This window comes from Physeter macrocephalus, chromosome 14 (assembly GCF_002837175.3).
Source record: "Physeter macrocephalus isolate SW-GA chromosome 14, ASM283717v5, whole genome shotgun sequence".
NCBI lineage: Eukaryota > Metazoa > Chordata > Mammalia > Artiodactyla > Physeteridae > Physeter > Physeter macrocephalus.
The window spans coordinates 77,491,167-77,504,964 of NC_041227.1; the positions used below are offsets into that span (position 1 = coordinate 77,491,167).

The window sequence follows — 13,798 nt, forward strand, 5'->3', positions numbered from 1 at the left end:
GGATCACATTGCTATAAACAACCTAACCTTACACCTAAAGCAATTACAGAAAGAAGAACAAAAAAATCCCAAAAGTTAGCAGAAGGAAAGAAATCATAAAGAACAGATCCGAAATAAATGAAAAAGAAATGAAGGAAACAGTAGCAAAGATCAATAAAACTAAAAGCTGGTTCTTTGAGAAGATAAACAAAATTGATAAACCATTAGCCAGACTCATCAAGAAAAAAAGGGAGAAGACTCAAATCGATAGAATTAGAAATGAAAAAGGAGAAGTACCAGCTGACGCTGCAGAAATATAAAGGATCATGAGAGATTACTGCAAGCAGCTATATGCCAATAACATGGACAACCTGGAAGAACTGGACAAATTCTTAGAAAAGCACAACCTTCTGAGACTGAACCAGGAAGAAATAGAAAATATAAACAGACTAATCACAAGCACTGAAATTGAGACGGTGATTAAAAATCTTCTAAAAAACAAAAGCCCAGGTCACCTTATTTTTGATAAAGGAGGCAAGAATATACAGTGGAGCAAAGGCAGCCGCTTCAATAAGTGGTGCTGGGAAAACTGGAAAGCTACATGTAAAAGAATGAAATTCAAACACTCCCTAACACCATACACAAAAATAAACTCAAAATGGATTAAAGACCTAAATGTAAGGCCAGATACTATAAAGCTCTTAGAGGAAAACATGGGCAGAACACTCTATGATGTAAATCACAGCAAAATCCTTTTTGACCCACCTCTTAGAGAAATGGAAATAAAAACAAAAATAAACAAATGGGAGCGAATGAAACTTAAAAGCTTTTGCACAGCAAAGGAAACCATAAACAAGACGAAAAGACAACCCTCAGAATGGGAGAAAATATTTGCAAACGAAGCAGCCGACGAAGGATTAATCTCCAAAATTTACAAGCAGCTTGTGCAGCTCAATATCAAAAAAGCAAACAACCCAATCCAAAAATAGGCAGAAGACCTAAATAGACGTTTCTGCAAAGAAGATATACAGATAGCCAACAAACACATGAAAGAATGTTCAACATCACTAATCATTAGAGAAATGTAAATCAAAACTACAATGAGGTGTCACTTCACACCAGTCAGAAAGGCCGTCCTCAAAAAATCTACAAACAATAAATGCTGGAGAGGGTTTGGAGAAAAGGGAACCCTCTTGCACTCTTGGTGGGAATGTACATTGATACAGCCACTATGGAGAACAGTATGGAGGTTCCTTTAAAAACTTTTCCCAGGGCATATACCCTGGGAAAACCATAATTCAAAAAGAGTCGTGTACCACAATATTCATTGCAGTTCTATTTACAGTGGCATGGACTAATATATACTACCAAGTGTAAAATAGATAGCTAGTGGGAAGCAGCCGCATAGCACAGGGAGATCAGCTTGGTGCTTTGTGACCACCCAGAAGGGTGGAATGGGGAGGGTGGGAGGGAGGAGAGATGGGGATATATGTATATGTATAGCTGATTCACTTTGTTATACAGCAGAAACTAACACACCATTGTAAAGCAATTATACTCCAGTAAAGATGTTTTAAATAAATAAATAAACAAACATATATTGAATGTTGCACCCAATGTGTTTACCAAAATTGACATTTTGAGCCACAAAACAAGTTTCAAGTTCCTGCACTGCTGGTGGGAGTGTAAATTGGCACAGACATTTTGGAAAGTTGGTTGGCATTGTCCACTAAAATTGAACATATGCTTTCCCTGTGGCTCAGCACTTCTCCTAGAATGTACCCAACTGAAATGGGTCTATCAAGATACATATACAAGAATGTTCATAACAGCATTATCCAAAACAGGCAAGACTGGAACCAACCCAAATGTCTGTCAACAGAAGAATAAGTAACTTATGATATATTCATATAGTAAATTACATACAGCAAAGAAAACTACATACTGTAACATGCAACAGCGTGGATATATCTCAGACATGTTTGCAAGGAAGTCACAATAGAAAGAATGTATTTTCAGGCGCTAATGTGAGTAGTTTAGGCTCCTAATGTACAAGAAATGTGTTTACAAACCTTTGTGATGGTCACACGGGTATGGGCCTTTTGTGTTAATTCATAGCCTTTGCTCTGTTATACTTTAAAATTTTAAGTATATTTCTAAAAGCTAGTGTGTTTATATGTGGTATGTTGGGGAGTATCTTGTCAACCATTGGGCTTCACTGTAAGGTGATAGGTTTAAAACCAACTTTTTCGCTGGGTGCCCCATGGTTGTTGTCTGTGTCTTTTTCTTGGGCCATTTCTTCCAGAGAGGAATCTACAGTGTCTTGAATGTGGAATCTAAGACTGTTTGCCAGCATGCAGGGAGCCAAGCGGCAGAAGGCAGCCAGGGTCTTACTCATTATGGCTGTTCCAGTGACACCTCTTTCCTCTCTTGGCCTGGTGTCTAGTGACTCTCTGCCTCAGTGGCTCTTCAGAATGGACCTCCACAGTGTGGGTCTTCTGACTGAGTGAGAAGCTTGGCAAATGTTCTCCCCAAAATCAACGGTAAAATTAGACAGAATTGTCTAAAATAACCATTTAAAGACTGGAAATGACCAAAGGCATACAGTAATTGAGAACAGTTATTCAGGGAAATCTATGATTCTGCAACATGAATTAGGCCACCTCTGATTGGCCGCCCCCACTGCAGGCTGTGGGTTTGAGCCTTATCCACTCTTCTAGAGCTCTTGCCATGTGTAAATCTGCTGTTTTCCAGAATTTTGTTTAAATCTCTTGCTGGCTATTATCTCCTTTTCTCTTCTTTGTGTACTTAAGAGGTTATACTTTTTAAAAATTCCTTTACTATCATTTTAGTAGGGTTTCAGCAGGTGATGGTGATAATCACTTGGATTCATTATGCAGGTTTAAGAGAAATCCTCTATAATGTACTTCTGCAGGCCCTCAGTTCAGCTGGTTGTTTCTGTGTAGGTAGCATTGGACTTAAAATCAGGCAACTTCACTGTGTGTCAAGTACTATAATAAGCAAGCATTTTAGGTAATACAGCTATTTGAAGTAGGCAATGTTGTTAGCCTTTCTTTAATGTTGAGGAAATGGATGCCTAAAGAAGTAAATAATGGCATCATATAGCTAGTATGTGGTAGAGCTGAGACTGGAATCCAGGCAGTCTGACCTTAGATCCCGTGGACGTACCTGTTTTAAACTACTGTCTTGGCATTACCAAAGCCCTGTTACAGGAATGAAATGAGATCATTGGTTTATATTGCTTTTCAGATTGTTGGGTAACATAAAAATACATGAGGCATTAACCTTGAGAAAAATATTAGAGCTTTAATGGAGGAATTATTAATTTGTGTTATCCAGTAATTCATATCAAACGTGCTTTGTCTTCAAACATATAAAAGGACTTGGAGACCTTTAACAGAATCATTACATCTATCAATAGATGGTTAGTTTAACTCTAGTTACATTTAAAAGGAAACAGGAAAGTTAAAGTGCTTACTGTCATAGATGATAAATGGGTATTTGACTAAAACACTGAAATATGTTTGCGTAAGTGATACTTAAGGTTTGTGTCTGAGGTGAGCAAATTTTAATATTTTAAACATTAAGTGAAAATTTTACTGTTTCTGAGTGAAAGTTTTTTCAGACCTATCAGTTTGAATAAAGCAGTGTTTTATATTCCTTTGGAAGAATAGAGGTGAGATGGGAGGCCATGATTTCACTTTTAAGAAATGAGCAGTCGAGAAGATTTTATCGACAGATTCCTCCAGTCTAGTATAAGAAAAAGTTGATAATCTTGAGCATAGTAATTGTCAGATTTTCTCTGGTGATTCCCAAAATGAATTATTGGCAAAGATCAGCATGGAAAAAATGGCTCATTTTAATGCTTGGGTGCATGTGCTGCTTGAGGAGATAAGTTAACACTCCAATAGCTGTAAACTTGGCTTTAGGCTTGACCCTTTTCATGCCAAAGTTGAATTAAAGGACAATGTGATTATGCCCACCTCCTCCTAACAGTGTTCTCTGCCTACCTTTAGACTGGATCAGTCTCAGAGATGGACCCATCACCATATCTGACTCCTCTGATGAGGAAGGGGTTCCAATGCTGGTCACCCCAGCTCCTCAGCAGCATGATGAAGAGGACCTGGATGATGATGTCATCCTGGCGGAAGTGAGTTTTCTAAAACTTAACGTGATGAGGCATATTGCAAGTTAATAATCTGATTCTTCAGCCACTCAGTAGTGGGTAGGGGCCTTATAGAACAGCTGAGAGCACCTCTAGTGCTACACTTGTAGCACTATTTGTTTGTACTTGTTCTACATTTCTGAGAACAGCCTCTTTTATACCCTGCCTGATGTGCCCTTAGCTTAGAAGTCAGAAGCCATATGTTTTGGTCTATTTCTGGACTTAACTTCTGCACTATTGCTCTGACTCTTCATGTACTAGTCCACAGTGTTGTAATTACTATGTCCTTATAATGTATCTTAATATCAGATAGTGCCCATCCCCCCTTATTACTCTATATTTTTCAGACTCATCCAGGATATTTTGTGCTTATATTTTAATGCAGATTTTAAGATCAGCTTTTCTAATTCCAAAAGATAGGTAGTTTGTTTAATTTAAAACATATTTCATTGTTATAGAAAATTTTTATAATATTGACCCTTTCTAACTAAGAACAAGTTTTGTCTTTCAGTCTAACCTTCTTTTATATTCCTCAGCTGGAGCATTTTGAATTTTTCTTACTATAGATCTTAAACATTTTTAAGTTTGTTCCTGGTTATTTTATGTTTTCTCTTGCTTTTGTAAATGGCATCTTTTCTTCTGTGTACCTTTTTAACTTTTTTTTTAATTTAAAAGTTTGTTGGTTTTTATATTAATTTCATAATCAGTCAGCTTGTTTTTATTGTCTGTAGTCATTTTTCAGTTGACCCAAGGAATGGTATCTGGTCCATCTGTAAATAATGATACAGTTTCTTCCTTTCCAGTTTTTATACTTCTCTAATTATATTAAGTGATAAGTCCTCAAAATTTTTAAGTAATAGCAGTAATAGAAATAAGAAAAATAGCCACTGACAATAAATGGGAATACTTTTAATATTTCTTCTTAAGTGTGATGGTGACTTTTTGCTTGAGATACCATTTTTAAATTATGTTAAGGAAGTAGCTATCCACTTTATTTCAAGTTTTTATTAATGAGTAAATGTAGAATTCTATCAAATTCAATCTCAGCATCTATGGAGATTATTATGTGATTTTTTAAAAAATCTGTTAATGTGGTTAAATTATTTTGTCTCTGGACAGACTTTGCTTGGTAATGGTATTACAATATGATGGTAATGTGCTGTTAGATTCTATTTGCTAAGATTTTATTTAGGGTTTTCTCCATAGATCTCACGAGTGAGATTGGCCCATGGGGGTGTGTGTGTGCCTGGGCTGTCCTTGACAGATTTTTTATAAACATTATTCTGACTTCATGAAGAATCTAGTTTTCTTTCTTTTTCTGTGCTCTGATAAAATATTTTAAATAATGTTGGAGTTACCTGTTCTTTAAAGATTTGGTAGAACTTACCCTAAAGGCATCTGGGCTATTTCTTTTCACAGAGGATGGTTCTTTGAAACTGTTTCAGCTTCTGTGGTGATTGACCTGTCTAGATTTTCTGTTGCTTTCAGTATCTGTTTTGGTCCCTGATATTTTTCTAGAAAATCATTTATTTCTTCAGCGTTTTTTAATGTATTTAATAGAGTTAAACAAAATAGCCTGTTCTTTCTACTTACTCTGAACCTATGGTTCCTCCCTTTTCCTTTTCTATTTTAGTGTAGTTGTGTTTTTTAGCCTTTTTGCTTGATTTGATGAGCTAACCATTACCTTCCCTCCTCCCTTCTCTTCCACCCAGTCCTAAGAACTACTGACCACTTCTGTCTCTATAGATTTGCCTATTCTAGTCATTTTATATGAACGGAATCATATACTATTTTGTCCTTTGTGACCAGCTTCTTTGATTTAGCATAACATTTTCAAGATCTTCTGTGATGTAGGATGAATTGGTACTTCACTCCTTTCTATTGCTGAATAATATTCCATTGTGTGGATATACCACATCTTGTTTAGCCTTTCATCAATTGATGGACATTTGAGTTGCTTCCACTTTTTTGTGATTATGAATAATGAATAATGCTGCTATGAACATTCATGTAGAAGTTTTTCTGTGGACATATGTTTTCGTTTCTCTTGAGTATTGTCTTAGTCCATTTGGGCTGCTATAACAAAATACCACAGACTGGGTAGCTTATAGCAGAAATTTATTGCTCACACTTCTGCAGGCTGGGAAGTTCAAGATCAAGACTCCAGCATGATCGTGTAAAAGTCCTCTTCCTCATTCATAGCTGGCACTTTCTCACTGTGTCCTCACATGGTGGAAGGAGCTAGGAATCTCCCTGGAGCCTCTTCTATAAAGGCACTAATCCCATTCATGAGGGTTCTACCCTCATGACTTAGCACCTCCCAAAGACTCCCCTTACTGCTGCCATTACCTTTGGTGATGAGGATTTCAACATATGATTTTGGAGGCAGAGGGAGTGGGCACATTCAGACCATAGCAGGTATATACCTAGGAATGGAATTGCTGGATGACAAGGTAACTCTGTATTTTACTCTCCCAGACTGTTTTCCATAGTAGTAGCACCATTTTACATTCCTACCAGCAGTGTGAGTGTTCCTACTTCTCCATATTTTCACCAATAATTGCTGTCTATCTTTTTTATTACAGCCATCTTCATGGTTTTGAAGCAGTATCTCATTATGATTTTGATTTGCATTTCCTGATGGCTAATGATGTTGGCATCTTTTCATGTGCTTATTGGCCATTTGTATATCTTTGGAGAAATGTCTATGCAGATCTTTTGCTCGTGTTTTTTTTCTTTTTTTTTGTGGTACGCGGCCTCCCATAGTTGTGGCCTCTCCCGTTGCGTAGCGCAGGCTCTGGATGCGCAGGCTCAGCGGCCATGGCTCATGGGCCCAACCGCTCCACGGCGTCTGGGATCCTCCCGGACCGGGGCACAAACCCGTGTCCCCTGCATCGGCAGGCAGACTCTCAACCACTGTGCCTCCAGGGAAGCCCTGCTCGTTTTTTTTGTTTTTTAAATTTTATTTTTGGTTGCATTGGGTCTTCGTTGCTGCGTGCGGGCTTTCTGTAGTTGCATCGTGCAGGGGCTACTCTTCATTGCCGTGTGCAGGGTTCTCATTATGGTACCTTCTCTTGTTGCGGAGCATGGGCCCTAGGCATGCGGTTACTCTGAACCTATGGTTCCTCCCTTTTCCTTTTCTATTTTAGTGTAGTTGTGTTTTTTAGCCTTTTTGCTTGATTTGATGAGCTAACCATTACCTTCCCTCCTCCCTTCTCTTCCACCCAGTCCTAAGAACTACTGACCACTTCTGTCTCTATAGATTTGCCTATTCTAGTCATTTTATATGAACGGAATCATATACTATTTTGTCCTTTGTGACCAGCTTCTTTGATTTAGCATAACATTTTCAAGATCTTCTGTGATGTAGGATGAATTGGTACTTCACTCCTTTCTATTGCTGAATAATATTCCATTGTGTGGATATACCACATCTTGTTTAGCCTTTCATCAATTGATGGACATTTGAGTTGCTTCCACTTTTTTGTGATTATGAATAATGAATAATGCTGCTATGAACATTCATGTAGAAGTTTTTCTGTGGACATATGTTTTCGTTTCTCTTGAGTATTGTCTTAGTCCATTTGGGCTGCTATAACAAAATACCACAGACTGGGTAGCTTATAGCAGAAATTTATTGCTCACACTTCTGCAGGCTGGGAAGTTCAAGATCAAGACTCCAGCATGATCGTGTAAAAGTCCTCTTCCTCATTCATAGCTGGCACTTTCTCACTGTGTCCTCACATGGTGGAAGGAGCTAGGAATCTCCCTGGAGCCTCTTCTATAAAGGCACTAATCCCATTCATGAGGGTTCTACCCTCATGACTTAGCACCTCCCAAAGACTCCCCTTACTGCTGCCATTACCTTTGGTGATGAGGATTTCAACATATGATTTTGGAGGCAGAGGGAGTGGGCACATTCAGACCATAGCAGGTATATACCTAGGAATGGAATTGCTGGATGACAAGGTAACTCTGTATTTTACTCTCCCAGACTGTTTTCCATAGTAGTAGCACCATTTTACATTCCTACCAGCAGTGTGAGTGTTCCTACTTCTCCATATTTTCACCAATAATTGCTGTCTATCTTTTTTATTACAGCCATCTTCATGGTTTTGAAGCAGTATCTCATTATGATTTTGATTTGCATTTCCTGATGGCTAATGATGTTGGCATCTTTTCATGTGCTTATTGGCCATTTGTATATCTTTGGAGAAATGTCTATGCAGATCTTTTGCTCGTGTTTTTTTTCTTTTTTTTTGTGGTACGCGGCCTCCCATAGTTGTGGCCTCTCCCGTTGCGTAGCGCAGGCTCTGGATGCGCAGGCTCAGCGGCCATGGCTCATGGGCCCAACCGCTCCACGGCGTCTGGGATCCTCCCGGACCGGGGCACAAACCCGTGTCCCCTGCATCGGCAGGCAGACTCTCAACCACTGTGCCGCCAGGGAAGCCCTGCTCGTTTTTTTTGTTTTTTAAATTTTTTTAAATTTTATTTTTGGTTGCATTGGGTCTTCGTTGCTGCGTGCGGGCTTTCTGTAGTTGCATCGTGCAGGGGCTACTCTTCATTGCCGTGTGCAGGGTTCTCATTATGGTACCTTCTCTTGTTGCGGAGCATGGGCCCTAGGCATGCGGGCTTCAGTAGTTGTGGCACGTTGGCTCAGTAGTTGTGGCTCGCAGGCTCTAGAGCGCAGGCTCAGTAGTTGTGGCACATGGGCTTAGTTATTCTGCAGCATATGGGATTTTCCCGGACCAGAGCTTGAACCCCTGTCCCCTGCGTTGGCAGGCGGATTTTTTTTTTTTTTTTTTTTTTTGTGGTACGCGGGCCTCTCACTGTTGTGACCTCTCCCGTTGCGGAGCACAGGCTCCGGACGCGCAGGCCCAGCCACCATGGCTCACGGGCCCAGCCGCTCCACGGCATGCGGGATCCTCCTGGACCGGGGCACAAACCCGTGTCCCCTGCATCAGCAGGCGGACTCCCAACCACTGCGCCACCAGGGAAGCCCTGGCAGGCGGATTCTTAAACACTGCACCACCAGGGAAGTCCCCCTTTGCTCATTTTTAAAGTGTGTTGTCTTATTATTGAATCTTTATATATTCTGAATACTATACCTTATCAGATGTCTTGATTTGTGGGTATTTTTTCTGGTTTTGTGAATTGTCTTTTTACTTTTTTGATAGTATCCTTTAAGCACAAAAGTTTATCTCTTTTTTCCTTTTCACTTGTTTTGGTATCATGTCTAATACTACATATGACCTATTTTAACATTTTTTTTGGGCCATACCATGTGTGGCATGCGGGATCTTAGTTCCCCAACTAGGGATCAAACCCGCGACTCCTACAGTGGAAGTGCGAAGTCCTAACCACTAGACCACCAGGGAAGTCCCCCCATATGGTCTATTTTAAAGGCTAGTTCAGGCTTTCTCACATAGAGGCCTCAGCACTAATGTTTATTAGTGTTTTAAACTCTGGGGATTGTAAAGACTTTAAAACACTTTAACTCTGTTTGTTCACCTCCCAACTTAAATACTGGTTTTTTTAAATATATTTTAATTCTGTATACATTTTTAAAAATTTATTTATTTATTATTTATTTATTTATTTTTATTTTTTTTTTTTTTACGGTACATGGGCCTCTCACTGTTGTGGCCTCTCCTGTTGCGGAGCACAGGCTCCGGATTTGCAGGCTCAGCGGCCATGGCTCACAGGCCCAGCTGCTCCGCGGTATGTGGGATCTTCCCGGACCGGGGCACGAACCCGTGTCCCCTGTATCAGCAGGCGGACTCTCATCCACTGCGCCACCAGGGAAGCCCAAATTTATTTATTTAATTTATTTATTTTTGGCTGCATTGGGTCTTCATTGCTGTGTGCTGGCTTTCTCTAGTTGCAGAGAGCGGGGGCTCCTCTTCGTTGCGGTGTGTGGGCTTCTCATTGCGGTGGCTTCTCGTTGCGGAGCATGGGCTCTAGAGCGCAGGCTCAGTAGTTGTGGCACAAGGGCTCAGAAGTTGTGGCTCACAGGCTCTAGAGCGCAGGCTCAGGAGTTGCGGCACATGGGCTTAGTTGCTCTGTGGCATGTGGGATCTTCCCGGACCGGGGCTTGAACCCGTGTCCGTTCTTTACCACAGCGCCACCAGAGAAGCCCCTGTATACATTGTTTTAAACCCCTTGTTTTTTTGTTTTACACAATCAGTATTCACTTTATGTTCTCCAGATATTTATCTTTTTATGTTGGTCCTCATTCCTTTCTGCATCTCTGGCCTTAAAACAGAGATTATTTTTACTCTACCTAAAGAACACTCTTTAGGATTTTCTTTATGGTAAATCTGATATTTTCATTGAGTATAGAATTCAGTGTGTCAGTTATTTTCTTTTAACACAAGATACTATTCCAGTGTTTTTTGCTTCCATTTTTCTTTTATTTTTTATTTAATTGAAATATAGTTGATTTTATCTCAACCACTGCGCCACCAGGGAAGCCCTATTTTTTTTTTTTTTTTTTAAAGATGATGTTGGGGGTAGGAGTTTATTAATTAATTTATTTATTTTTGCTGTGTTGGGTCTTCGTTTCTGTGTGAGGGCTTTCTCTAGTTGTGGCAAGCGGGGGCCACTCTTCATAGCAATGCGTGGGCCTCTCACTATCACGGCCTCTCTTGCTTATATTTTTTTTTTTTTTTTTTTGCGCTACGCGGGCCTCTCACCGCTGCGGCCTCTCCCACTGCGGAGCACAGGCTCTGGACTCGCAGGCCCAGTGGCCATGGCTCACGGGCCTAGCCGCTCCGCAGCATGATTTATTTATTTTTGCTGTGTTGGGTCTTCGTTTCTGTGTGAGGGCTTTCTCTAGTTGTGGCAAGCGGGGGCCACTCTTCATAGCAATGCGTGGGCCTCTCACTATCACGGCCTCTCTTGCTACGGAGCACAGGCTTCAGACGCGCAGGCTCAGTAGTTGTGGCTCACGGGCTTAGTTGCTCTGCGGCATGTGGGATCCTCCCAGACCAGGGCTCGACCCAATGTCCCCTGCATTAGCAGGCAGATTCTCAACCACTGCGCCACCAGGGAAGCCCATATATATATTTTTTATGTTCTTTTCCATTATGGTTTATCATAGGATATTGATATAATTCTCTGTGCTATTCAGTGGGATCTTGTTGTTTATCCATCTGGCTTCCATTTTTCTATTGAAAAGTCAGTCAGTCTTTTTTTTCCTTTTGAAAGCAGTGTGTGCTGCTGCTTTAAATTTTTATCTTTGTATCTGATTTCTACAGTCTTCCTATTGCTGTGTCTAGGTCTCTGTTTGGATTTTTTTTTTTTTTTTTTTTTTTTTTTTTTTTTTTTTTTTGTGGTATGCGGGCCTCCCTCTGTTGTGGCCTCTCCCGTTGCGGAGCACAGGCTCCGGACACGCAAGCTCAGCGGCCATGGCTCACGGGCCCAGCCGCTTCGCGGCATGTGGGATCCTCCCAGACTGGGGCGCGAACCCGGTTCCCCTGCATCGGCAGGCGGACGCGCAACCACTGCGCCACCAGGGAAGCCCTGGATTTTTTTTTAATTATCCGGTTTAGATCTTCAGAAATGAAATCAAGCTGCTGTTCTGCTTGAATATTTGTATTTTATCTTCAGATATTGCTTCTTATCTCTCTCCTCTTTTTCTAGAACTTTAGTTACATAGTTGGGTAAAACCTTTTCACTGTATTATTCTTTATGTCTCCTATTCTCTTATCTAATTTTCAGTCATTTTGTGTCTCTATGCATTATCCTGGCTATTTTCTTCTGACCTGTCTTTCCATTCACTAATTTTTCTTTTCAACTGTGTTTATTTAAAATGCTGTGCACTGATCCATTGATTCCTGATCTCAGTTATTGTATTTTTACATTCTGGAATTTCCATTTGATAGTTTATTTTTTTTCTTTCTTTGTAACAGTTTCTAGTTCTCTGGTGAAACTTCCAATCTAGTCTTTTATTTCCTTAAACATGCTAAGCATGTTATTTTAAGAATCCATGTCTGATAACTTCACTGTTTGAAATCACTGTAGATTTGTTTCTGTTGTCTATTACTTCTCTTGGTTTTGGTTTTCTGTTATGTTGCGTCAACTTCTTATATGCCTGGTTAGTTTTTGTTGAATAGTAGTATCACTATATATGAAAATTTTGAGGTTCTGGGTGATGTTATCCTTCTTCAAAGAGGGCCTGTATTTGTTTCTCAAAGAAGGTTTGGGAGACCAGGAAGCTCAGATCCAGGGATTTAAACTATTGAAACTAGGATTCAGCTTCTGGGAGGTCCAGCATATTTCCGGTTTACCCTTACTTCAGTGGTGTACCCTTCAAGGAATGACCCTAGAGCTTGAGATTTACCAGAACTCCTCCCCATGGTGAGTTTTGAATTCAGATTTTGTGCACTTAGCTCCTCAAAAAAGATACCAAAGGTTTCATTCAATCTTCTCATTCTTCATCCAGGTCTGGGATTGGCAAATGCATCTGTAGAAGAAAAGTAGCTTATTTTGTTGGATTTCTTCCTCCTGGATCCTGAGGCCTTCAAGTAGATGTTTTGGTTTTGCTTTGATATTTTGACCAGGGTTTCTGCTTTTACTCAGTAGAAGGGTTGATCTGAATGATCTAGCATGCCATTACTAGAATCAGAAACCCACTTTGGTGTCTTTGTCCACGTGCTTTCTGAATCACAGTGGTCTAGTAACTCTTGATTATATACAGGCATGTCTCATTTTGCTGTGCTTTGCAGATATTGCTCTTTTTTTTTTTTTAACAAATTGCAGGTGTGTAGCAACCTCGCATTGAGCAAGTCTTTTGGCACCATTTTTCCAATAGCATTTTAAAAAATTAAATATATACGTTGTTTTTTTAACCATAATGCCATTGCACGCTTAATAGACTATGGTATAGTGTAAACATAACTTTTCTATGCACTGGGAGACCAAAAAATTCATGAGACTTACTTTATTGGGATACTCGCTTTATTGCAGTGGTCTGGAACCAAACCTGCAGTATCTCTGAGGTATGCCTGTAGTTGGTTATATAGTTGGGTTTTGCCTAGTGGTTCTATTTAAAGAGACTTTTAAATTAAATAGGTGAATTAATCTAATTTATATTTATTAATGTGACCATTATACTTTGTTTTTAGTTCTCTCATAGTGTTTAATATGCTTTATATTTTTATTGCTTTTAAAAATGATCTTTCACTATATTCCCTGCATTTTTGAGGTTTTATTTTATTTATTTTGGGGGCATGTGTCCTTGCTGATAATTTGAAAGGTTTTTATCCTTAGGTTTTTTTGTTTGTTTTTAGTTCTTCTAGTACTTGCATTTATTCTTTCAACTGCTGTTCTTACATATGTCCTTATATGTTGATTTATTAGCTTTAAGTGTATCTTTTGACCCTCAGCTTCTCCATTTCCCCTCCCAACTTTTGATGGTTACCTTATTTCTACAAAACCATGATTTAGAACATCTATATTAAATAGCTAATTATTTCATTACTTCTTTGTGTTCCTGCTTCTCTTTTCTCATTTCATTCACTGTGTAGTACTGATTTTATCATATGTGTTGCTCATCTACCACTTCTTTTTTCAATAGTTAGATATCTTAATATAGTTTCTGTACTGGTTGTTTTTTTGTTTGTTTTTTTA

The 13,798-nt window shown here is 39.5% G+C and overlaps 1 protein-coding gene across 4 annotated transcripts in view; it reads left to right on the forward strand.

Moving 5' to 3' along the window:
- RNF216 (ring finger protein 216) overlaps window positions 1-13,798 on the forward strand; it is a 185,589-nt gene that overhangs the window by 28,149 nt on the left and 143,642 nt on the right. For all 4 annotated transcript variants that reach the window (XM_024118990.3, XM_024119000.3, XM_028499609.2 and 1 more), the window contains exon 3: window positions 4,017-4,150. In XM_024118990.3, the coding sequence (XP_023974758.1) occupies window positions 4,017-4,150 (134 nt within the window). The remainder of the gene's footprint in view (window positions 1-4,016; window positions 4,151-13,798) is intronic.